Source organism: Marmota marmota, unplaced genomic scaffold (assembly GCF_001458135.2).
Source record: "Marmota marmota marmota unplaced genomic scaffold, marMar, whole genome shotgun sequence".
Taxonomy (NCBI): Eukaryota; Metazoa; Chordata; class Mammalia; order Rodentia; family Sciuridae; genus Marmota; species Marmota marmota.
This window is the reverse complement of record NW_026000142.1, coordinates 27,725,793-27,752,745: the sequence shown is the minus strand read 5'-3', so window position 1 is coordinate 27,752,745 and position 26,953 is coordinate 27,725,793. Positions and strand designations below refer to the sequence as shown.

Below are 26,953 nucleotides of genomic sequence, written 5' to 3'. Positions count from 1 at the left end.
GGGGGGGGGGGGGGGAGTTGGTATAAATAAGCTGCATGGAAAAGCTTTAAATTGTCAAAAGAATTCTGGCTCATATTACTAAATAAATAAATAAATATGTAGATATGTAAGTATGTTTATATACATATCTACATATTTATTTATTTTAATGTCAGCTCCATTCTAAAATCTACAACTCCAACTCAAATGGATTTTTTTATAGACTCCTTTATGTTTAAACCTGCAATGTTTACAGTGCATCTGGCCCTACGTGCTTTATACTTCACAGTTATGGACAGGCACTGAGGAATGTTACAAAGCTACATAAACTATATTTTGTAACAGACTTGAGAGCAAGTCCTTGGCTTGCTTTCAGAATTCATGAATATTTATTACATTATTATTTTTTTAAAAAAAATTAAATGCTATATACAAATTTAGCACAAAATGTCATCATCTTTTCTATCTTGATTTGAGTGTGCTGAACTAAGTTGCCTTGTATCAACTAGACTTATGAGACTTCCAGGACACAGTTCTTCCTTTAATTCTTTGCTGCTATTTTCAAATTTAGATTCCATGTCAATCTTAAATTCTGTAAACCGAACATGATCCAATTTTGCTTTAACATTCTTGCCATCCATATTATTCGATGCCTTAGTCTTTTCAGAAATATTAACATTCACAGGTTCTTCTTTGATTCTTACAGATGAAACAGGTTCATGTTTGATCTGCGATAATTCATGTTTAGAATGAAGTTTTTCTGAAAAAACAGAATCCAAGGAAGTTTTGCTTACAGCACAAATCATGTTGTCCGTGTGAGGTCCAAGAACTGATGATATGGAATCTGGTGATGTGGCTGTTTCATGAGTAGCTGTATTCTGAGATGTGTCCTCCTCTGAGTGATATAATTTGAGCCGAACATGCCATGCTAAACTGCATACTGCTGAAACTGTCTTGAACTGATGAACGACATTCCTTGGAATAAAATAAATGTCATTATCATAGAGCTGAATCCTGGCATAGCGAATGCCTTCTCTCCTCAGTTGATTAAGTTTTGCATCATCAACCCACTGGACGCACTAAAAAAAAGAAACAAGGAATGCATATAAGCATTTTCCACAATAAAACCTAATCTAAAGATAATAATTATTTAAAATATACCTGGGACAGTGGAGGTTCATGTAAATCTAACTGCATTCGTTGAACTACTTCTAAGAAATCTTCAGCATGAAAACAAATTACATCTTTGGTTATTCGGGGTTGATCAGGCCTAAGAAAATAATAATAATTCTGTTTTAAGGCCTTAATAAGCAAAAGTAACTGTGGTCAATATCAAAATATTCCCTTATATTTCTCTTTTCAATTGTAATTGAAAAAACAATCTATATATCTAAACAAAGAGTTGACAAACAGATTAAAAGCAACTCACTTCATTTTATCATAGCTGTCACGAGATTTTTAAAAATTAAAATGATTTGCATTGGTAAATTATGCAAAACAACTCTTTCATTTTAATGTTATGATCAATACTCTATAAAAGTTGTGCTAAATTTGCTAATAATAAAAACTTGATGTTGGGGACATTATATTAAGTGAAATAAGGTATGCACAGAAAGACATATATTGTATGTTCTCAATTATATGGGGAAACTAAAAAAAGAACAGTGGTACAGCTGGGAAGTGGAAGGATGGAAAATGGTAAGAAGACTGTTAATGGGTACAAGGATGCAGATAGACAGAAGGAATAATTTCTTATGTCTAGAGCACAGTAGGAACTATGGTTGACTTTAAATTTAACTGTATATCACAAAACATCTTTTAGAAAGAAACTGAATGTTCCCAACACAGAAATGATAAATGTTTGAGGTGATTACCCTGTTCTGATCACTGAATATTATATACATGTACTCAAATATCACATTGTACCCCATAAATATATACATTAATTAAGGGTCACTAATTTTTTTAAAAATTAGAACTATGGGAGAAAAGGAATATTGTATTTCCAAAGAAGATATAAACTGCATTAATGCATAAAAACCTTAAGTAATGCTTAATAAATTGATAAGATTTTCATTAGAAAAATACTCATAGTTCACTGGCATCATCACTGTCTTAAAATATAATTTTTAAAAATCCCCAAATTCTTCAATTATCTAGGAATATACGAATATAGTTTTACATAAGGTGCTCAAAAATGGATTTTGAATTAAACTCCAAGCAACATAAATACAAAGAAAAGTTACACCAAAGTAAATCATAAACAAATTTCTAAAGAACTATGGCACAGAATATCTAGAAGAAATGCACTGGATTATACATAGGGAAAGAGGATAATCTGTCACTGTATTATACAGACTTCCCATCGATGATAATACAAGCCAAAAGAGAGTGAATTAAAGTATTGGAGGGAAAAGTCCATCTAGAATTCTATACCCACCAAAAATAATATTCAAAAATAAACATTTTCAAACAGACAAAAGTTAAGAAAAATCTGTCACCAGAAGACCAGCATAACAACGAATATTAAAGAAATTTCTAGACTGAAAAAAATGACATTAAGATGAAAATGCAGATCTATGCAAAAGAATGTAAAGCACACATAATAGTAAATATGAAAGATATTTTATTCTCATTTTTTAAATCTATAGAAAATAATTCCTTAAAGCAAAAGTAATAACATAATGTGGGGTTTACAGCATATGGAAAGTAAAATATTTGACAACAATTAGCATACAAGAAATGGGTAAAGGGGAAATAAATGGGAATATACTGTTGAAAGTCTCTTACACATTAAATAAAGAGATATGACATCATCTGAAGGTAGAGTATGATAAATTTAGAGCAAATAAACAAATAAAACAGAGCTATAGCTAGTAAGCAAACAACAGAAGTAAAATAGAACACTAAAAAAGATAAGAGGAGCCAGGTACCATGGAACATGCCTATAATCCAGCAGGTTGGGAGGCTGAGGCAAGAGGGCTCCAAGTTCAAAGCCAGCCTCAGCATCTCAGTGAGGTCCTAAGCAACTCAGTGAGACCCTCGCTAAATAAAATACAAAAAAGGGCTGGGGCTGGGGCTCAGTAGTTAGGTGCCCCTAGATTCAATCCCTGGTACCAAAAAAAAAGTCAAGAGAAAAAGGAACAAAGAAGAGAAGCCACAAATGGGAAAACCAAGATAATAAATTTAAATCCAAATTTTAATATTAGATATAAAAGTTCTAAATATTCATATTAAAAAACAGATTGCCGGGCTAGGGTTGTAGCTCAGTGGTAGAGCACTTGCCTACCATGCATAAGGCACTAGGTTCAATCCTCAGCACCACATTAAAAATAAATAAATAAATAAAGGTATTGTGTCCATCTACAACTAAAATTATAAAAATTTTTAAAAAGACAGATTGCCACTGGATTTGGAAGGGGAAAAAAACACCCAATTTTATGATATCTACATGAAATAACAATATAGACTTATCAACTAAATTTTAAAGAAAAAGAACAGGAAAAGATATGTGAATACAAATCACAGGAAAACTGGAGTGACTATATTAACATCAGACAAAGAGGACTTTAGGTTAAGAAAGATTACCAAGATTAAAAAAAGCATCTTATAATGATAAAATGGTCAATTTATCAAGAAGGAACTCTAAATGTACAGTTATTTAATAATAATAAAGCTTCAAAATACATGAACAACCTTCAAAACATGATGCTAAGTGAAAAGCTAATCATAAAAGACCACACTGCATATAATTCCATTTATATGGAACATTCAGAATACATGTATACAGATTAAAAGTAGAATAGTGATTACCCAGGCTAGGGAAGATGGAGAAACTGGAGAGGTATTGTATTAAAGGGTACAGAGCATCTTTCTGTACCCTTTAATGTCCTGCAATTAATCATTAATAATTATAATTAATGTTCTATATAATTGTGATAGTTGCAAAATTTTGTGAATATACTAATAATCATTGCCTTGTACACTTTAAATAGATGATTCATAGCATACGTAAATTGTATCTCAATTAAGCTGTTGCAAAAGAAAAATATCTGGAGCAAAACCAAGAAAAACTGGAAGGAGGAATAGACAAATCCAGTGTTATAGAGTTGGAGATTAACAAGTTGACAAAAATCAATAAAGATATAAAAGACTTTAACCATACAATCAACAAACCTGACTTAACATTTCTAGAGCACTACACCTCAAAAATCAACCAAACATATATTCTTTTAAGTGGACAGCAAACATTAAGATAGTTCATAAAATAAACCCTAAAAATTAGGAAAGACCAAAATCATACACAATATGTTTTATCACCATAGGGGGAATTAAATTAAAAATCACACAGAAAAGTTATGCTAATACAAATCATAGGAAAGCTGGAGTGACTATAATAACGTAAAACAAAGAGGACTTCAGGACAAGAAGGATTACCAAGAATAAAAAGGGCATCTTATAATGATAAAATGGTCAATTCATCAAAAAGGAACTCTAAATGTACAGTAGCCTAGTAATAAAGCTTCAATATACATGGAACAACTTTCAAAACACACACACACTCACACACAGCTAGGGTATAGCTCAGTGATAGAATGTTGCCTAGCATACATAAGACCCTGTTCCAACTCCAATGGTGAAAACACACACACACACCAAAAAAAAAAAAAAAAAAACACCACCACACACTCTGGGAAAAAAAAATAATCAGACATTAGAAATTAAACAAGACTCTTCTCAACAACCCATAAGTTAAAAAAGACATCAAACAAAAAGTCAAAAATATCCCAAACTGAGTAAAAACGAAAATGTCAAAATGTGTGAAATGTAGCTAAAGCAGTGCTTAAAATTTTAAATACTTACATTAAAAAAGAAAAGTCTCAAATTAATCATGTAAGTTTCCAACTTAAGCTACAAAAACAAATTATTTTTAACCTAAAAGGATAGCAGAAACAATGAAATAGAAAACAAAAAAAAAGTGAAATAAACCACTGTATGAAAAGATCAATAAAATTAATAAATTCGAGCATGACTTATAAACACAAATCACTAATATTAGCAAACTGAATCCAGTACTAAAAATTATTTTATATATTATACATATTATGCTGTATTTACCACAAATACCATGTGTATCTTAATATAGGCATATAAATATAGGTATGTACGGTTACTGTATATATGTATTGGTTACTCTGTATTTTATTCTTTTTCATTATATGTGAATATCAACATTCACAATGTAAAACTGTCACCAATTCCCTTGACAACTGCTCTGCTCCAGCACTAGGTATTTAATCCAGGGGAGCTTTACTACTAAACTACATCTTGGGTCCTTTTTTTTTTTTATACATGCTCTATGACATATACAATATTATGTTCTCTATATATACATATATACCAGATATTTTATGTAAATAAAATATGTAACATAATATAAATGATATTATGATAATGCAGAATAACTAAGAGGTTTTTAAGTCTAGAAAACAATAACAGAATTATAGAATTTCAGGGTCTTAGAATAAGTTTATATTTACTCCCCACTCCCCCCAAGTACCAGGGATTGAACCCAGGGGTGCTTAATCACTGAGCCACATCCCTAACCCTTTTTATTTTTTTATTTTGAGACAGTCTCACTAAGTTACCTAGTGCCTCACTAAATTGGTGAGGCTGGCTTTCAACTAATGCTCCTCTTGCTCTGCCTCCCGAGTAACTGGGATTACAGGTATGTGCCAATGTGCCCGCCTATATTTGCTTTGATAAGACACATCAAACAGTTCCCACAGCAACATAATGAAAGTTCTGGTTAATCTCCATCCTTGTCAGCTTTGGCTACTACTGGTTTTTATCACCCTAAGCTGTTTTAATGGATGTATTGTGTTACTTCATTGTAGTTTTAATTTGCATTGAACATTTTTTAAATGTTTACTAGCCCTTTGTTATTTCTTTTATAAAATGTCTATTAAAACCTTTTGCCCAGTCTTGCCAGGCATAGTGATGCATGCCTGTAATCCCAGCAGCTCAGGAGGCTGAGACAGGAGGATTGTGAGTTCAAAGCCAGCCTCAGTAAAAGCAAGGCACTAAGCAACTCAGTGAGACCCTGTCTCTAAATAAAATACAAAAAAATAGGACTGGGGATGTAGCTCAGTGGTCAAGTGTCCCTGAGCTCAATCCCCAGTACCAAAAAAATTAAAAATTAAAAAAAATAAAACTTTTTGCCCAGTTTTAACTGAGTTCACTATTTATTTTAAATTTTAAGAGTTCTTTATATATATGGATATGAGTCATATAGATAGATGACTGACCTATAACTTGCTTTTTCATTTTCCTAAAAGTATCATTTGAAGGACAGTTTTAATTTTGATAAAATCCACATTTATGGGTTAGGGATACAGCTCAGTTGGTAGAGTGATTCCCTCGAATGCACAAGGCCTGAGTTCAATCTCCAGCACCAGCACCACCCATATCATTTACCTGATAATGATGATTTGAGTTGTTCTCAATTTTTAGTTTTATGAATAAAGTTGTTTTTTTACATTTTTAATATTTATTTAATGAAATATTTCATTCATACAAGAGTACACAGAGTCTAATTGCCCATTAAAATACAAAGATGTATAGCCACCACTCAAGAAATACAGCAATGCCCTTCCTAAAATGACATCTCACCACTATCAAGGTAATCTCTATTCTGAAATAATAAAGTTGTTTTTAACATTTACTTAAAAGTCTTTACATGGATATATGCTTTCATTTATTTTCGTTTAAATACATATTAATATAATTGCAGAGTGTTAGGGTAAGGCAAAATAACTGTACATGGAGAAAACTGAAAGTTTTTTTTTTTTAAAAAGCGGGCTTGGGTTGTGACTCAGCAGTAAAACGCTCACCTCGCTCACGTGCGAGGCGATGGGTTCAATCCTCAGCACCACATTAAAAATAAATAAACAAATAAAATAAAGGTATTGTGTCCAATTACAACTAAAAAAATAAATAAATAAGCACTAGAATTAATGATCAAGTTTACCAGAGTCACAGGTGAACTGTATTTCTGTGTTCAGCAGCAAATATCTGGTAAAATTAATTTTAGGCATATTTATAATTCTGTTAACAAAATCCTAGACTAGGCAAAACTAATCTATAATAACAAAAAGTAGACTAATGGATGTTTGGATGTCTGGAGCTGGGAAAGGATTGAGATGATTAACTGGCAAAAGATATGATAAAAGCCAAAGATTCTGTACATTAGATGGGGTAATGACAACATGAGTCTACACATTCATCAAAACACATCAAAATGTATACTTAAAATTAGTTTTTTTTAACTGAATGTAAACTATATTTCAATAATGATGATGATTTTCTAAAGACAATTTCAAAGAAACAACCTCCAAATATATGTCTATAAAGTCTTATCTTAATAAGGCCTAAACACTTATATAATTTGAGTAATAATTCACAAGGCTTGTCCCAATATAGTTGGAGATTTCTTTGTAGTCTTTATCAATACCAATCTTTTACTTCAAGTTGATCTTAAGCCTAGCTCTTAGGTAAAGTCAAGAATTTAACATCCTAAACCAGGCACAGTGATGCATGCCTATAATCCTAGCAATTTAGGCAGCTGAGGCAGAAAGATTGCAAGTTCAAGGTTAACCACAGGACTTAGTGAGACCCTGTCCCAAACATAAAAATAATTAAATAAATAAAAAGGGATAGTGATGTAGCTCAGTAGTAGACTGTCCCTGGGTTTAATCCCCAATACTGAAAGGAAAAGGAAAAAAGAAAAAAAAATTCCAATACCTTAATAGTTAAGGTCTTTTCAAGAAATGTAAAAATTTCCTTTGTTTAATAACTTGCTTTAACATCAAAGAAACAATAAAAAGAATATACACCCATCTGCATCACAGCCACTACTATAGTTTGGACTATTAGAAGGTAGTAGTAGAACCTTTGGTAGGTGGGGCTCAGTGAAACGTACCCCAGTCTTCTTCTCTGTTCCCCAGTTCATGGGGTAAGCAATTTTGTTCTGCCACATGCTAGTACCATCATGTACTACTTTACTATAGTACTAAAGCAATGGACTGGAAACTAAATCCATAAGCCATATTTCCTTGTATATTAATTATCCCAGATATTTACAGTGATGGAAAGCTGATTAACACAGCCATAAAGCCCTCAATAGTATTAACAAAATTACTTTCTCTTTAGTATTAAGAGATTAAAAAGCACTATTAATGTGAGAAGCGAATTATATTTTTCCAAAGTGAGAAACTTCATAGCTAGCAATATCTCACTCATTCCAAATCTGTCTCAAGAATATTCTTAAATCTGGTCATGTGACATGTTAGTAATTTAACAGTAGTCCTTTTTTACTATGAAATTTGTAACCACAAATGTAGTTTCTTATTCTATAAATGTTTATTGGGATCTGTGGTAGGCCTTTGAAACATAGGATTTAATCTGTAGCTTTAATTTCCATATAAAGGGAAAGAAAGAACACATACCAACAATAATTTAAAACAGACTTGAGAGATTTTTAAAAAGTGCTGAGGGCTTTAGAAGCGAGAATATTTATCTCCAAAAGGAAATATATGTGGCTGACTTTATGGAACACTATTTACAAATCAGATTTACCCTAAGAAAATATTAATGTCAATGTTAAATTCTTTATCTGAAACATTTGAGGAAGACATCATTAATTTGAAACAGAAAGAATTTTTAAGGATTTCCACAGAGATAAATTTGTCTTTACTCTTTGATAAAATTAACATTTTAAACTAGATAATAGAAAGAGCATAGCAACTATAAAAACAACCACAGTTATTTGAAAATTAACATTTAAGTATAACTCAATGAGGGGCTGAGGCTGTAGCTCAGAGGCAGAGCACTTGCCTAGCATGTGTGAGGCACTGGGTTCAAGCCTTAGCACCACATAAAAATGAAACAAATAAAATAAAATAAAGGCATGCTGTCCATCTATAACTACAAAAAATAAAAATAAAAAAGCAACTCAATGAGAATTATGAAATACTTAATATTTTAAAATATTAAGTAAAAAAATACTTAATATTTTTATTAAGTATTTTTTTATTTTATTAATTTATTTTATTAATATTTTATTAATTTATTTATTTTATTAATATTTTTTCCTAAGAATATTTTTTCCTTAGAATCAGTTCTAGATCCTAGTATAATTCAATATCAGATACTTTGTATACCTGAGATTGATAAACCTTCATTCCTTTTATAATCAGTTTATACTGGCTAGCTTCTCTATTTAGTATTAATTTATAAAATATTACTACAAATTTCTCTTTTTAATTAAGTGTCAATCTGGCATAAGTAATCCTTGAAAATAATATTGCCCTATGTGGAAAATACAGGTTATAATTTTAGTAAGACCTCAGAAAACTACACAACTAATATTTTATGTTTTCAGAATGAAAAATGGTTTCTTTACTTAGAAAAGTCTCCTGTTTATTTGCTATCTAATTCCACTGCTTTAATAAGAAAGCATATTCTAATTCATGTTTCATACCCAAACCCAAACAATACTCAACTTGACAAATATCTAGGGCTGAGGGTGTAGCTCAGTGGTACAGCAATTGCCTAGCACATGTGAGGCACTGGGTTATACTCTCAGCACTGCATAAAAATAAATAAAATAAAGGTATTGTGTCCATTTACAAAAACAAAAAAAAAATTAAAACTCAAATATAAACAAACTTACGTATAAATATAGCTATAGTATAAATATAACTTTGCTATTTTTGCTATTTACTAAATGAAAAGTTACATAACATATGTATAAGCACCTTAAACATATTAAATAGAATAATCTACATTTAATCTATCCAAATATTTCTTATTTTTTTATTCACCAGAGGCTGTGAAGAGCAGAGGGGAAGGAGGAGGTGGAGAGGTCCATGATCAAGTACAAAGTTATAGTGAAGTTGGAGAAAAAAGTTCTGGTGTTCCATTGCACAGGAGGGTGACGATAATGCACTGTATATCTTGAAATAGCTAGCAGAAAGGATTTTTCAAAGTATTCACCATTAATGATAAGTTTAAGGTGATAAATATGCTTATTTCCTGATTTGATCATTAAACAGTATATATATGAAATCAAATATCACATTTGTACCCCATAAATATATACAATTACTATATATCAATCAAAAATAATAAAGACCAAAAATATTTTAAAGAAAAAGAAATTCAAAGTGAAGCTTGTAAGCAAAGCTGAAAAAAAAATCAGAGACAAATAATAAACAGATATTAACTTAATAAAGGAAGCACTAAAGCAGAATAGTAGAAAGAAAACACAAAATCCATCTCGGCTCTACTACTTATTAACTAGAAGACTATAAAGAAGCTGTTTGACAGCCCTGAGCTTCAGTTTTCTTTTGTCATAAAAATGGGCCAAAAAGTAGTTGAGAAACTTAAGTAAGACTACATTTATTAAAAAAAAAAAAAAAAAAAAAAAGTACATTTATAAATGGCCATATAGTAATAAAAAGTAAATCTAGTTTTCCTTTTACCCTAGTGTTTTTACCTTCTACCCATATAGAAAATGAAATTATTTAACTCAAACAAATGACTACAGCTAGAATCTAACAATTTAAAACCTTCTTTAAAGCAATGTGAAATTAGGATACCCAAACACAGGGAGGGTAACTAAAATTCTTCTCTTCCCCAGTATGGAAAAATTATTAAGAAAGTTTTCAAGAAAAAATTTAGAAGCCACAAAAGTCTTTCATTAGAATAGCAGTAGTTATATATACCACTCTCCACAGTGCACAGCCTTCAGTACTCCAACAGCAGCTGTTGTCTGTCGTTCAAAACCTTGTCCTATATGATCTGCATGGGCCCTTGTCCTGTCTTCAAAGAGCATCTCACGAGGCTCACTGGTTCGAGGTAGGTACTGAAGGTTTTTTATTTCATTGGTAGTTCTGTTTTTAAAAAAGATTTATATTTATATATTGAAGCTTACTTGCCATCAAACATTCAATAATCACATAATTCAGATAAAAGGAACTTTAAATTACCTGTTCCCAAATTAAGTTCTAATTTTTTAAATGGATGAAAACACATATACAATACAATCCCCTCCTTGTAATACACCTTCACAAAAGTCACAGCTATAAAAAAAAAAAAAAAATTTACTTGGATAATAAAGTGAATTACAGATGGTATAATTTACTGAGTTTCCTTATATATTAATCCCCTCTTGACAGTGGTTTCACATTGTCTCAGTTAACCTACAGTCAACTGTGGTTTGAAATATTGTGAAATTTTTCATAAATAAATATTTGCTTTCATAAGCAATGAGGAAGCAGTAGAGATACAGAGTAATGGCAATGATAAAATAGCAGCAGATACTTTTCCAAATATTTGGAACAAGATGGATATTCAGATACTAGAGGTATTTAGAACCCCAAATAGACAGGATCAAAAAAAATAACCCTCTACAACACAATGGAATTAAAATGCAAAAAATACAGATCAAAGAAAAATTTTAAAGCTACAAGAATGAGATGCCAGGTCACATTTAAAGGAAAACCAATCCAAATAATATCGGATTTCTCAATGTAAACCCTAAAGTCCAGGAAGACTTGGAAAGATGTATTATGAACCCTGAAAATAACTGCCAACCAAGACGGCTATATCCAGCAAAGCTTATCTTTCATAATCAAGGAACAAAAACTTTCCAAGATAAACATAAACTAAAGGAACTTATGACTACTAAGCAAGTATTGCAAAACATAGGATCCTTAAGAGAATCTATACACAAAAAAGAGAGAGAGAAATAACCAAATAACCAAGAGAGAATAAATCTCATTAGAAATAAATAGCAATGAGAATCGGGATTAAAGAAAACATTAGAAATAAGTCAAAGTGACAGGAATCCTCCAATTAAAAGACACTGGCTGGCAGAATGGATTAAAAAAAGAAGATCCAACAAGAAACAAACCTCACAGGCTAAGACATCCACAAGCTGAAAGTAAATATGGAAAATTATATCCCAGGTGAATGGAATCCAAACTGCTAAGTGTGGTGGCATATGCTTATTATCCCAGCAACTCAGGTGGCTGAGACAGGAGGATCACAAGTTCAAGGCCAGCTTCAGTTACATATCAAGGCCCTCAGCAACTTAGTGAGACTCTGTCTCAAAATTTTAAAAAGTAAAGTAAAAAGAACTGGGAATATAGCTCGGTGGTAAAGAACTCTTAGATTTAATCCCAAGGACAAAAAAAAAGAAAAAGAAAAGAAAACCTGAAAGCAAATAGAAAAAGCTATTCTCATATAAGACAAAGCATACTTCAAGATAACAAAAATCACTACATATTAGTAAAGGGAACAATCCAACAATACAATAATGATAGTAAATATATATACTCCAAACATCAGTGTACCTAAAAACATAAAAAAGAATATTTGACATAAGGGCTCACTTAGGTCCCAATATAATAATAGTGAGTTCAATATACCTGTCTCATTACTAGATAAGTCCTGAAAACTTAAAATCAAGATACTACACAGACAATCCCCCCAAACCAAATGCTGACTGTTCTCTCTGATTTAAGGAGGCTGATTCATAATCGGGTTGGAGTGGCCGGGGGGGGGGGGAGCACAGGAGGATTACACAAACTCTAGATATGGTAAAGGGGCGGAGGGGAAAGAAGGGGGGTATGGGGGTAGAAAAGATGGTGAGATGAGAGGAACATCATTACCCTAAGTATATGTATAAAGACACTAAAGGTGTGGCTATACTTTGTATACAACCAGATATGTGAAAAATTGTGCTCTGTGTGTAATATGAATTGTAATGCATTCTGCTATCATATATAACAAATTCAAATAAAAGTAAGTAAATAAAAATTTTAAAAAATCAAGATACTACAGAGTTAAATCATACTATATATCAAATGGATTTAACATATCTATAGAATATTTCATCTAATAATCGCTCAATATACTTTCTTCTCAGCTGCTCATGGAATTTTCTCCAAAAATGAATATTTAGACCTCAAAGCCAAGTATTAGAAAATACAAAAAAAAAAACCTCAAATAATTCCTTATATCTTATCAGATCATAATGGAATGGAATGAAATTAGAAATCAACAACCAAGAAAAACTATAGAAACTACATAAACACATGGAGACTGAACAATATGTTTTTTGAATGATGACTGGAACGTTGAAGAAATCATACTAAAAATTTTAATATTCCTAAAATAAAATGAGAATATAAATACAATACACCAAAATCTCTGGGACACAGCAAAGACAGTTCTAAGAGGAAAGCTTTTAGTGATAAGTGCCTACATTAAAAAGTCAGAACAGGGCTGGGAGTATAGCTCAGTGGTAGGGTGCTCGCCTTGCATGTGGAAGGCACTGGGTTCAATCCTCAACACCACATAAAAATAAAATAAAGGTACTGTGTCCACCTACAACTAAAAGAAGAAAAAAAATCAGAACATTCCCAAACAAACAACCTAGTGATAAATCTCAAAGTCTTAGAAAAACAAAGAAAAAAAATCATTCTCAAAACTCTAGAATAAAGAAAAAAATAATAAATATCCAAGCTAAAATTAATGAAATATAGGACAACAAAATCTCAAAGGATCAATGAAACAAAGAGTTGATTCTTTGAGAAGATAAACAAGATTGATATACACTTCACCAAAATAACCAAAAGAAAGAGAAAAAAAAGACCCAAATTAATAAAATTAGAAAAATAAAAAAAAAAAAAACAAGAGCTATTTACATTAGATGCCACTGAAATTCAGAGGATCATTTGAGACTATTTTGAAACTTGCTTTCCAATAAATTAGAAAATCTGGAAAAAACAGATAAATTATTCTAGATATATATGACCTACCAAAATTGAATAAAGAGAACACAGAAAACCTAAACAGACTAATAACAAAAACAATGAGACAGAAGCAGTAATAAAATAAAGCCAGGACCAGATGGATTCACAGCCAATTCTACCAGACCTTGAAGGAAAAAAAAAACTAATGTCAATGCTCCTCACATTATTCCAGGAAACAGAAAGAAACACTTCCAAACCTACTCTCCAAAGCCAGCATGACCGTGATACTAAAACCAGATAAGGATCCTCAAGGAAAGAAAACTACACACCAATATCCTCGATGAACAGATATAAAAACCCTTAATAAAATATTAGCAAACTGTATTCAACATCACGTTAAAAGATTATATATCATTATCAAGTTGGTTTCATTGCAGGGATGCTAAGATGACTCAACATATGTGAATCAATAAATATACCACTTAAATAGAATCAAAGACAAAAATCATATAATCATCTCAACAGATACAGAAAAAGTCAGACAAAATTCAGCACCCATTCATGACAAAGAACCTTGAAGAAACTAGAAATAGAAGGAAATTACCTTGACATAAAGACTATATATAACAAACCCAAAGCCAGTATCATACTGAATAGAGAAAAACTGAAAGCATTTCCTCTAAATGAAACAAGACAAGGATGCCCAACTCCCTACTCCTATTCGATACAGTACTAATTCTAACCAGAGAAATTAGGCAAAAGAAGTATTACAGTTTAGATATGAGTTGTCCCCCAAAAGCTCATGTGGGAAACAAAAGAATAATGTTCAGAGATAAAATGATTAGATTATGAGAGCTATGACCGAATCAATAGATTAATTCACTGATATGAATTAAATGGGTGGTAGCTTTAGGCAGGTAGGACGTGGCTGGAAGAAGAAGGTTACTAGAGGTATATCTTTGAGGTTTATATTTTGACCCGATAAGCAGATATCTTCCTCTGCTTTCTGGCTGCCATGTCCTGAGCTGCTTTCCTCTGTCATACTGTTCTGTCTCATCTCAGTCCCAGAGCTATGGAGCCAGCCAACCATAGGCTGAATCTCTGAAACTGTCAGCCAAAATAAAACTTTTCCTCCTCTAAGTTGTTCTTTGTGGAGCAAAGCTAACTAATACAGAAAATAAAAGGAATACAAATTAAAAAAAGGAAGAAGTAAAATTGTCCCTCTTTGCAGATGACCTGGATCCAATACTTAGAAGAGAATAAATCCTCCACCAGAACACTTCTAAACCTTATAAGCAAAGTAGCAGGACACAAAATCAACCTATGAAAAGCAACAGCTTTTCTATATACTAGTAATAAATACACTGAGAAAGAATTCAGGACAAAATTACAACAGATTTAAAAACATACTTAGGAATAAATCCAACCAAGGAGGTGAAAGATACCTATGAGGAAATTTACAGAACATGAAGAAGAAATAGAAAATGACACCAAAGGATGGAAAGCCCACCCGTGTTCATGGAGAGACAGAATTAATATTGTTAAATGGCCATACTGCCAAAAGCAATCTGCAGATTCAATACAATCCTCATCAAAATACCAATAACATTCTTCACAGAACCAGAAAAAACAATCCTAAAATTTATATAGAAGAAGAACAACAACAACAACAAAACAGAATAGCCAAAGCAACTCTAAGGAAAAAGAGTAAAACTGGAGACATCACAATACCCATCTTCAAATTATACCTCAGAACCATAGCAACAAAAATAGCATGGTACTGGCATAAAAGCAGACACCAAGACCAATGGATCAGAACAGAAGGCACAAACTCACAGAGGTACTACAATTATCTGATTCTTGACAAAGGTGCGAAAACTTATGTTGGGAGAAAAGACAGGCTGTTTAACAAATGGTATGGTGCTAGAAAACTGAATATCCATTATGTAGAAACATTAAAAACAGACCCCTCTCTCTCACACACAAGTCAACTTAAAATGGATCAAAGACCTAGGAATTTAGTCCAGAAACTTTGCAACTTTGCAACTGCTATAAGAAAACATAGGGTCAACATTCCAATATACAAGCACAGGCAATGATTTCCTCCACAGTACTCCTAAAAAGCTCAGTAAAAACAAGGATTAATAAACGGATGCTATCAAACTAAAAAACTTCTGCAAAACAAAGGAAACAACAATGTAAGGAAAGAACCTACAGAATGGGAGAAAATCTCTGACAGCTTTTTTGCTGATAGAGGATTAATATCTAGAATTTATTAAGAGTCAAAAAACTACACACCAAAAAAATAAATAACCCACTCAATAAATGAACAAATACACTAAACAACACTTTTCACAAGAAGATGGCCAAAAATATATGAAAAAATGTTCAATATCTTTAGTCAGCAAGGAAATGGAAATCAAACTACACTGAGATTTCATCTTGCTCTAGTTAGAATGTCAATCATCAAGAATACAAATAACAATGCTAATGAGAATACAGAGGAAATGAACATTTTTACACAGTTGATGTAAGTATATATTAGTACGACCACTATGGAAAATCAATGTGGAGATTCCTCAAAAGACTAGGAGTGAACCACAATATGATCTAGCTATACCACTCCTCAGTATTTACCCAAAAGAACTAAAGTCAACATACTGTACAGATACAAGCATACCCATGTTTGAAGCAGTACAATTCACAACAGCCAAAGTATGGAACCAGCCTAGGTGTTCATCGGATGAATAGATAAAGAAAAATGTGATATATAAACACAATGGAGGCTTACTTAGCCATAAAAACTAAATTATGTCATTTGTAAAAAAAAATAAATAAATAAAATGGATGAAACTAAGAGGATCATGTTAAACAAAAGAAGCCAGACTCAGAAAGGTAAGGTCATATATATGTTTTCTGGTCAGAAGGGATCTCGTAAAAATAGAAGGGACACAGTAAAGTACAGGAAAGGGGTAGGGCAAGGGGAAATAATGAAAAGTGAAATCATTCAAAATATTTTATATGCATGTATGAATATACCACAATGAAACCCACATCAACAAAAAATAAAATTATAAACAAAACAATTCCTAAGTTTTCAATTGCTTACTATTCAGAGACATATTATGAAATCTCATGCCATTCCATTCTGTCCTGCCCAGGATGCAAATCATCCCTTTGTTCAGAGTACTCACCTACCTGCCTATTAGTCACTCAGTATCTCCACTACCAAATTGAGTTGTCTCAATATTCTAGTAATTCTTATTTTATCTTAACAATGACCCTAAAGGACAAGAGTAGTGATGCTGCACCAGACATATCTGAAATCAATGATCCATAATCAACTCAGGAGGCTGAGGCAGGAAGATTGCAAGTTTGAGGACAGCCTCAGTAATTTCACAAGACTCTTGTTTAAAAATTAATATACGTATAAAGGACTGGGAATGTAGCACACTGGGTTCAATCCCCCACACCCACCCCCGAAAAAAGAGTAATGATGCTAGCGATTCAGGTAGGCCAAGGAGAAGCCTTTAAGTGAAAGATGAAAATACAATAAGATATTTCGAGAGAAGGAGAGCATCAGGCCACATTCGTATACCTTTTATTTGAGTTTATTGTTTTTGTTGTGTCATCTTATTAGTTATTGCTACTAATTTCTTACTATGCTTAATTTATAAATTAAAGTTTTATAAGTCAAATATATAGGGGAAACATAGTACATATAAGACTTGGTACTATCTGTGGTTTCAGACATCCTCTGGGAATCTTAGAATGTATTCCCCAAGGAAGGGAAGACTCCTGTACCTAGAATCTTTATCTGAGATTTGGGTCTAATCTGAATAGGATCATGTACCCATGTATACAGGATAGAAACCCTATTTAGATCACTTGGTATCACAAAATATACTTTTAGAACAAAAGGTAACTTAAAATTACATTAAGTCAGTATTTATAGGACCCAGGCTATATGGCAGGAATCTTCTAGGCACTGAGGCTAGTATTAATGAGACATTAATGACAGATGGGGTTCCTACAGTCATGGAACTTTATATTCTAGTGAGAAGAGGACAAAAAATAAGAAAATTAGCAAGGAGAAAAAGTCAGCAAGTGCTTCCATAAAACATGCCTGGTTTACTGGAAGCAGAAAGGAAACCCTTAGCTCTGTCTTGGAAGACAGTCACCTCCCACTGTCCCTCTCCTCCACTTTCATCCTCTAGAATCCTTAAAGCACACAAAATTCACTACCTACTTAGCCTTATATACTGCAGAAATCTCTTTAATTCTACTGTAGAATGGGGGAAAGTATGAGGAACAACTCTGGCCAGAAGTAATCATTTATCTTCCTCTCGGGTTTTTACGTTGCTTCCAGAGACAATTTTAGATTGCCCCTATGCTTTTCTCCTCTTATCATCATTTATCCTCCTGGAAGTTACTTATTAGTTCTCTAAGTTCCCACCCTTTATCCTACTACCTACTGCTCTTTGGGTACCCTTGCATTACAGTCTCATACATACATACACCCATATATGTGTACATAAAACATACTCATATTCTTTTGTTCTTTGTGACTAACATCTTACATGTGTCAGAAAGTTAGATAATGCCTGTAATAGCAGCAAATGGGAAGGCTGAGGCAGAGGATAAGTTTGAGGCCAGTCTCAGTGATTTATGCCAGGCCCTAAGCAACTTAGTGAGAGCCTATCTCAAAACTAAAACTTAAGAAGGGATGAGGAGCTGGGCATAGGGGTACAAGCCTGATCCCAGCAACTTGGAGTTTAAGCCAGTCTCGGCAATTTAGTGAGATCTTGTCTCAAAATACAAAATTTAAAAAAGCTTAGGATGTGGCTCAGTGGTAAAGTGCCCCTGGGGTTCAATCCCCAATACCCTCCCCCTCAAAAAATTGGTAATGTTGCTTCCTGTGGAAAACTAAGAGGCTTTCAACCTCACAAGCTTGGTCTCATTAATGAATTAAGGCACATATAGCACTTGGCACAATGCTGTTATTAGTCATCACACATACCATGGGCTGTAAACCCTTAAGTGAATGGAAATTCCTCAGGGAGCTGGTGTTATTACAAATCTAAACTTTGTATATATCTGCATTATTCTGGGAAAAGACTTTCAGATTCAATGATTGCTAAATTCTAAAACAAAATTAAGAACACTTGAGAAGCACATCAATTTTATCATTTGCTACCAACTTAGAAATTAACTTGTAAAATTTAATTCAACCCAAAGTTATTAAGCACAACACTGTGTCTAAACACATATGCTAGAAACACATTAGTAATAAGCCCAACATGGTCCTTGCCATCAGGCAACCTACTACTAATGACTTTGCTCTTCTCTGTTTTTTTGTTTTAATTAATAATCACTGTAACCAATAAAACTATTTTAGGTATCTAAAGAAAAAGAGATTATCTCCTTTAGGATGACCACTTCCAATCCCAAATGTTAACATAGTGTACTCTATTCCAAACCTTTTCCTGTGCTCACATAAATATACATTTATTCATGGGGTTTTATTTCATAGTTATTTTTGTTTTTCATAAAAATCATAAGAATCATACAAGATACATTATCTTATATTTTGCTCTTTTCAAGTGTCATGAATAACCTTCCAGATCAAAAGAAATAAAAATCCTATTTTAACTGTTTTATCATATTCTTTAATAAGAATGTAGAAATGTATTCAACCATTCCCCTGGTTGGTGGACATTCAGGCATTAAATTATTTTCTTATTACAAACAAGACTACTATTAGCATTCTTACATCTTAATCTTTAATGCTTTTATTTATTGGGGTACATCCCCAAAAGTAGGGGAGCAGATCATGGTTAGATACAAAGTGTATGAGCTACTTCCAGACTTTCAAAGCAACTCACTCTTCTACCAACAATATATATAAAAGACTTTCTTCACAACGCTTGATTATTGCTACATTATTATTGCTATGTTGATAAATTTATCAGCTCAAAGGGCAAAAATATCTTGTAGCTTGTTAAAAATAAACTTACCTGCCTAAGGTAAAGTTTATATTTCTACTGGGTGGTTTTATATTTTTCTTGTTGATTTGGGAATTTTATTTTTCTTTCTCAAGATAGGATGTCACTATGCTGCTTAGACTGGTTAAGATCCTCCAGCCTCAGCTTCCTAAGTAACTGGGATTATTTGTGCCTGCCCTGCCACATCAGGCATGTTTTAGTCCGATCTATTATAGTTTTGAACTCTGTTGTTGTCTTTTCTCTCCCAACCAATATTATCACTATATCTTTTAGTCTTTCTTAGGAAGATCACTTCCAAACTTAACATTTTTGTGCTCATACTTGTATTTGTTTTACCTGTGATGCTTAAAATCTCTTTTTGTATGAGGTAGAAGCTCTGTGTTTTCTTTCAGAATGCCAATTATGCCAGCATTATTCATTAAATAAGTATTTCCTCATCCATCTCATCCTATGTACTCATATCTATTCTGGATTCTATCCTACACCAATGATCTATTTGAGTTTTGTAGAAATTTTCAGTATCCAGTATCTTTCACAGTTTTCTTCCTTATGAACTTTAAACACATTTTATCTAGTTATAGGGAGTATGAGTACAGACGAATATTTAAACAAATATCATTCTTGACGCAGAACATAGTAGGGCTTTCCATTTGTTTTAGTATAATTTTATAGCCTCCATGTTTCCATTTTCTTAATACAGCTTCTGAATATTTTATTAAATTCATTCTAAAATAGTTTTATAATGTCTCACTATATGATATTTTTTCCATTCCTATTTATAATTTATTGTCATTTACCTATATTTCTCATGTCTTATAAATGGCAGATGTAATATCACAAACTCTACCAGCATGTATAACTATCTTTTAATTTTCATTCCAAATATGCTCTATAAATTTTCCCTTCCTTCTTCTTCCAATTTTCTACTAATACTCATACACATCAATGTATGAACACACATTTTTCAGAAATAAAAATTTGTATCCAACATACCTTTTCCTTTTGAAAGGTGACTTTGGCATATCAGCCACAGGGATCATTTGTTCTCCTGGACGTACCCACATAATGGGACCATCATCACTGTCTTTTCGACTCTCTAATTTTAGACTAGATAATGTCCCCCATGGCAGTGTACACTAAAGACAATTATACAGAAATTATTTTTAAAATGTATCTTCAAATATGCATTTAAAAAATAGTTCTCCCTTCACAAAAACACATTCATATACAATTTAAACATCTGAAATACATATCCCTATATATTCATAATTTAACTTCAAAAGTTCAATTTCAAACATACCAAAAGAATATTTATGCTTGGATGGCTCTCTCCCCCTACCATGCCAGGGGTATGATTCAGTATATTCATAATTTGTTATTATTCTTTCGATAAACATATGGGTCATATGATTTTAAGTTGGAAAAATGAGCAAGTGCCCATTAGTCACCACACAGACTAAATATCTGCTTTTATAGATGAAGAGACCAAAGCCCTAAAAGTTTATGTGGTTTGCTCAACCCAGGTAGGTCTAGTCAAGGCTAAAACAAAGGTATACAATTTCCCTGGTCATTTTTTCACAATGTCAAACTTCCTACTATGGTTTAGATGTAAGGTGTCCCCCAAAAGCTCATGTGTGAGACAATGACCTTAGAAAGTTTAGAGGTGAAATGACTGGGTTCTGACAGCTTTAACTAAATCAGTGCATTAATGCTCTGATAGGGATTAACTGGATGGTAACTGTAAGCAGATAGGGTGTGACTGGAGGAGATTGGTAACTGGGGGCATGCCCTTGGGATTTATATTTTGTCCAAAATGAGGGTCAATCTCAATATCTATCTATCTCTCTGTATAGATAGACAGATAGATAGATATAGATATATAAATTTAGAAAAACGCAGGTATACCAACTTTTGAATATAATTTCAGTGCTATTATAGATTGAATAATGAACTCTTATGTCCTAAGGAGATGTTGTAGTCAGTTCTCTAGAATTATTTTGTTTATCTGAACTGTTTCCATAAGCTGTGTATGGTAATATACTAAAACACTGTCATTCCTTTATCCTAGACATTTTAATTTAGTAATCATCCTTCCTGCATGTTTTAGTCAGCTTTTTCACTGCTATGACCAAAAGACCTGACAAGAACAATTAGAGGAGGAAAAGCTTATTCAGGGGTGCTAACAGTTTCAGAAGTCTCAGTGCACAGTCAGTCAACTATTCTTTGGAGACATAGCTGAGGCAGCACATGAAGGAGTTAGAGGTGACACAGGAAAGTGGCTGGAACATGGCTACCAAGAAGCAGAGAGAGAGCTCTGCTCAACAAGAACAAAATGTATACCCCAAAGGCATGCCCTTAGGGACCCATGTCTTCCAGCCACAACCCACTTGCCTACAGTTACCACCCAGTTAATCCCTATCAGGGGATTAAAGCACTAATTAAATTAAAACTCTCATAACCAAATCATTTCACCTCTAAACTTTCTTGCATTGTTTTATACATGAACTTTTGGGGGACACCAAATATCTAAACCATAACACTATACTTCTTAAATTCTTGGTACATATTCTATAAAGTGGTAATAAACAGATGGAAACTAATTTTCTAAAGTGATTGTAACAGATAAAGTTATTTTCTGGTTCAACACTCAGCTTTGCCATTACAATTAGGACCTGAGAAGTTACATATATACACTATACAAGATCACTATTTTTCATTTCTTCCTTTCCTTCCCTCCAATTTAAATAAAACCAAATTTATATAAGCCTGAAATAGCCATTAATTTGTATCACCTGTAGTACAAAATTAACCACCACAATTTAAATTGATTAGATTATTTTCCCTTACTTTTAAAAATGGTGAGTCTTCCAACATGTCAAGAAATTCAGGGAAGTAATCTCCCACTTCTTCATCAACTGCTCCCACCAAGCTTATTTGTCGCATTGGACCAGCTCTGTAAGTACCATGAGAATATGTTCTTTTTACCTGAAGAATATGAATTTAATAACAAGTTACACATAAGATAATGCTTGCTATCAATGTGTAATAATAAATTATACTGTCTCAATGTTAAGAATATATGAAGCAAGAAAAGCAAAACAAAAAGCATTATTAACTAAAACAAATAGTTTATTTAATGTAAACCCTACATTAAACCTAGCTATTTTGTTCTCCAACTATTATTATACATAGCTTATGGCAACAGTTCAGATAAACAAAATAATTCTAGAGAACTGACTATAACATCTCTTTAGGACATAAGAGTTCATTATTCAATCTACAATAGCACTGAAATTATATTCAAAAGTTGATATACCTGCATTTTTCTAAATTTATTGCTCATATGTTATCAGATTTTAAGTTACCATCTGAAAAAGTTACAAAAACCATTACTAATGGTTTCTATGTCTAAAAAGTCGCAAGGGATGATCTTCTTATCTAGATCACAACATACTACTTTGCAGCCAGTTTGCATAATGTTAATTCCAATGAAAAACTGCTAGAAATTGAAAATCAAGAATCTCAAGCCCCAAACCTACCTTTGCCACCTACCAGCTATGTTACCTTCAGACAAATAATTATTTAAGTTCCCTGAGATTTAGTTTACTTAACTGGAAAGTTTTACCTCAGATTTACCCTAACCCTAACCCTAACCCTACTCCTACTGAAGAAAAATGTAATAATTATATAAAGCCACCTGTCACGGTGCTAGCAAACTGCTGTCATTCAAACAGGCAAAATAAGGCAGCCTAAACCTCCAGATTCACTGATATGTGAATTTTCACAAGCATATTTGAATCCTGACAAACCCATGTGTTTTCATATATTAACACTAGTAAATAAGAGTAAAATTAATAATTAGAAAACCAATACTTATTAACAAATTTAATATTTCAGCCCTTATAAGAGTAAAATTTCTGTGTTTTAAGTGAAACTTTTTTTCAAAAAACAAACATTTGAGGGCAGGGGTGGAATATGGGCGATTAAACCCAGGAGTCTTTACCAGAGCCACATCCCTAGCCTTTTTATTTATTTTGAAGCAGGGTCTCCCTAAGTTGCTTAAGGGCCTTACTAAGAAGCTGAGGCTAGCCTCAAACTTGAGATCCTTCTGCTTCAGCCTCTTGAGACACCTGAATTATAGGCATGCACCACTGTGCCCAGCTCAAAAACAAATTTGATGTGAAACCCTAATTATCTTCTTCTCCAAATTAATCTTTGTGGCCACTAAATTTAAGAGATCAACATGTCCCAGTTTACCAAGGATTAAGCCTATTTTAAAAGTCAAAGTCTTGTATCCCCAGCAAACTGGATGATCTACCTTTGTCACATTATGGACACACTGAAAAATCCTCACAATCACAGCTATTACAGTAACAATGCCCCAACATTCCTATCTCCAGAAACGTGGCAATAAAAAATTAATTTTAATAGAAAATTTTGACAATGATATTAGAGTATTTTATTTTTATCACAATTGACAAAGCAGTACAATAATAATTACATTAATGTCTTAAAAAGTTTACTAATAACCCACTTGAATCAAAGTGTGGAATATGATATGTCAAGAAATTTGTAATGTTTTGAACAACCAACAATAAAAAATTAAAAAAAAAAAAGTTTACTAATAAGGAGGAGAGAGGCGAGGAGGGAAGGGAAAAGAAAACAAAAATGAAATCAAACAACTTATATTATAAAACACAAAATTTCCAAGGTTTTGAAATATAACACTTGACTTTTAAAAGGCAACTTAAGAAGGTAATAGTTCTACTTCACATAAATAAACTGTTTATCAACTTCCTTATCTTATTTAAATCAAATATCTCATCTAAGTCACTAATTCAAAGAAAGCCAGAATCAAATAAACCATTGTCACTCAAGTAGCTCTTGATACTCATCACAGTATCAACAATGATCAATTAAATTATGTGAGCACTTTATCATGGGTGGGAGTGAGTAGCCTTGAGAATTTTTAGTGAGTGAATTCTTCTAAAATGCTAAACACAATTCAATTTACAAGCTCTCTAAAAAAACAGCTTTAAACACACCTTTAAAGTAAAACCAAATGGACTGTTATCAACTGGTCCTCTCTTCCAAGGGAGTATATATAGCAATTCAATACATGCAAACAACATGTATTGAACAACAAAGAATGCTTTCTGATGTGAATGTTAGAAGAAATTTAGGGGTCAAAGATAATCCTCTAAAGAAACAAGTCTGAAATCAGAACAGTCAATGTATCTAGTATGTATAATGAGGTTATACATGAAATAATTCATTTCTCAAATAACTGACACAGTTGCATTCTACCCTAGGTATTGTCATGCAATTAAGATAACTATTTCTATTCTACCAAAAAAAATGCCATTATGAAACCATAGAAAAATAGAGGAAAAGCAAAATTAATAATCAGAAAATCAAAACTACTTATCAACAAATTTAATAGTCAGCCCTATTAAAAGTAAAATTTCTGTGTTTTAAATACAAGAATATGTATCACTGAGTAACAGAAAAAAATTGGTAAAACACCTTGGGTGATAACAATATAAATGCAGGTGGAATGAAATGGACATCATAACCCTAAGTACATGTATGAAGTCACAAGTGGTGTGACTCTACTTTGTGAACAACCAGAGACGTGAAAAATTGTGCTCTATATATGTACTATGAGTTGAAATGCATTCTGCTGTCATGTAAAACAAATTAAAATAAATAAATTTAAATATATATAAATGATATGTTCTGTCATAACTCAAGTGCTTTTATTAACTTATTTAATCAGATGTTCCTATTTGAAGTTAGAAGAGTTGTTTCATTACTCAGGAGACAGGGCAGAAGGGGGTCCCAAGTTTGAGGCCAGCCTTATCATTTGACAAGATCCTGTCTCAAAATAAAAAATAAAAAAAGAGCTAAGAATGTGGCTCAGCAGTAGAGTGCCCCTAGGTTCAATCCCTAGTACCACAAAAAATAAAAAGAATGATTGTTTCATTGATCAAAGGTACATAATGGACCTAGCCATCTCATTTCATTCAAATTATACACTTACATTAATATCCTCTCAAATTTACAAATGTTCCTTAAAAAAATACAATGAGTGCTGGGGTTGTGGCTCAATGGTAGAGCACTTGCCTAGCATGCATGAGGCACTAGGTTCGATCCTCAGCACCACATATAAATAAATGAGTAAAATAAAGGTCCATCAACAATTTTAAAAAATATCTTTAAAAATACAATGAGGGGGGCTGTGGATGTGGCTCAAGTGGTAGCGCGCTTGCCTGACATGCGTGCGGCCCGGGTTTGATCCTCAGCACCACATACAAACAAAGATATTGTGTCCTCCAAAAACTAAAAAATTAATATTAAAATTCTCTCTCTCTCTCTCTCTCAAAAAAATACAATGAGGGGCTGGGGATATAGCTCAGCTGGCAGAGTGCTTGCCTCACATGCACAAGGTCCTGGGTTCAATCCCCACCACCCAAAAAAAAACAATAAAATACATATCTAAATTAGTATAGACCTAAACATTAAAAACTTTAACAGACTGAATAAAGTAGAACTTATTTTCCCCCTATCCTATGTTCGGTTTGGGACCACTTAAAAAGAAACTAATTTTTTTTTTTTTTTAAGAGAGAGAGAGAATTTTAATATTTATTTTTTTTTAGTTTTCGGCAGACACAACATCTTTGTTTGTATATGGTGCTGAGGATCGAACCTGGGCCGCACACATGCCAGGCGAGTGCGCTACCACTTGAGCCACATCCCCAGCCCAAGAAACTAATTTTTGAGGCTTTTAAAATATGGTCTTCTTCAAATTCATAAATATTCCAAAGGATTTTGGGGAAAGCCTGAATTTTAAAAATAAAATAATACAGATTTTATGAGAATTATATTCAGAAATATCCTAATAGAATTTTGGGGGTTAATTTTTTCCTAACTCATGGCAAATACATACATATTTATATACAAAGTTCACGTGCACACTTAATGGTAGGTCTCTCTCCATCTTAACCAAATGTGTTAAAACTGTAAAGTAGATCCTTGTTACCCACGATTGAAACCCAAGGTAAAATCTTCTTAGGGAATTCCAAGGAAAAAAACTGCATTCTTAGCTATCATGTTTAAAACAAATAATAATTTTCTTTCAAGACA

General features: G+C 32.6%; 1 protein-coding gene across 1 annotated transcript in view; it reads right to left on the bottom strand.

Annotated features, from left to right (window-relative positions):
• Positions 1–345: 345 nt before the first annotated feature.
• Positions 346–26,953, bottom strand: part of Rsbn1l (round spermatid basic protein 1 like) — a 74,455-nt gene continuing 47,847 nt past the window's right edge. The window contains exons 4-8 of the mRNA XM_015488392.2: positions 22,655–22,792; positions 20,801–20,943; positions 10,767–10,934; positions 1,141–1,249; positions 346–1,058 (exon numbers count right to left, since the gene is read on the bottom strand). Coding sequence (XP_015343878.1) covers positions 417–1,058; positions 1,141–1,249; positions 10,767–10,934; positions 20,801–20,943; positions 22,655–22,792 — 1,200 coding nt within the window. The 3' untranslated portion in view covers positions 346–416. The remainder of the gene's footprint in view (positions 1,059–1,140; positions 1,250–10,766; positions 10,935–20,800; positions 20,944–22,654; positions 22,793–26,953) is intronic.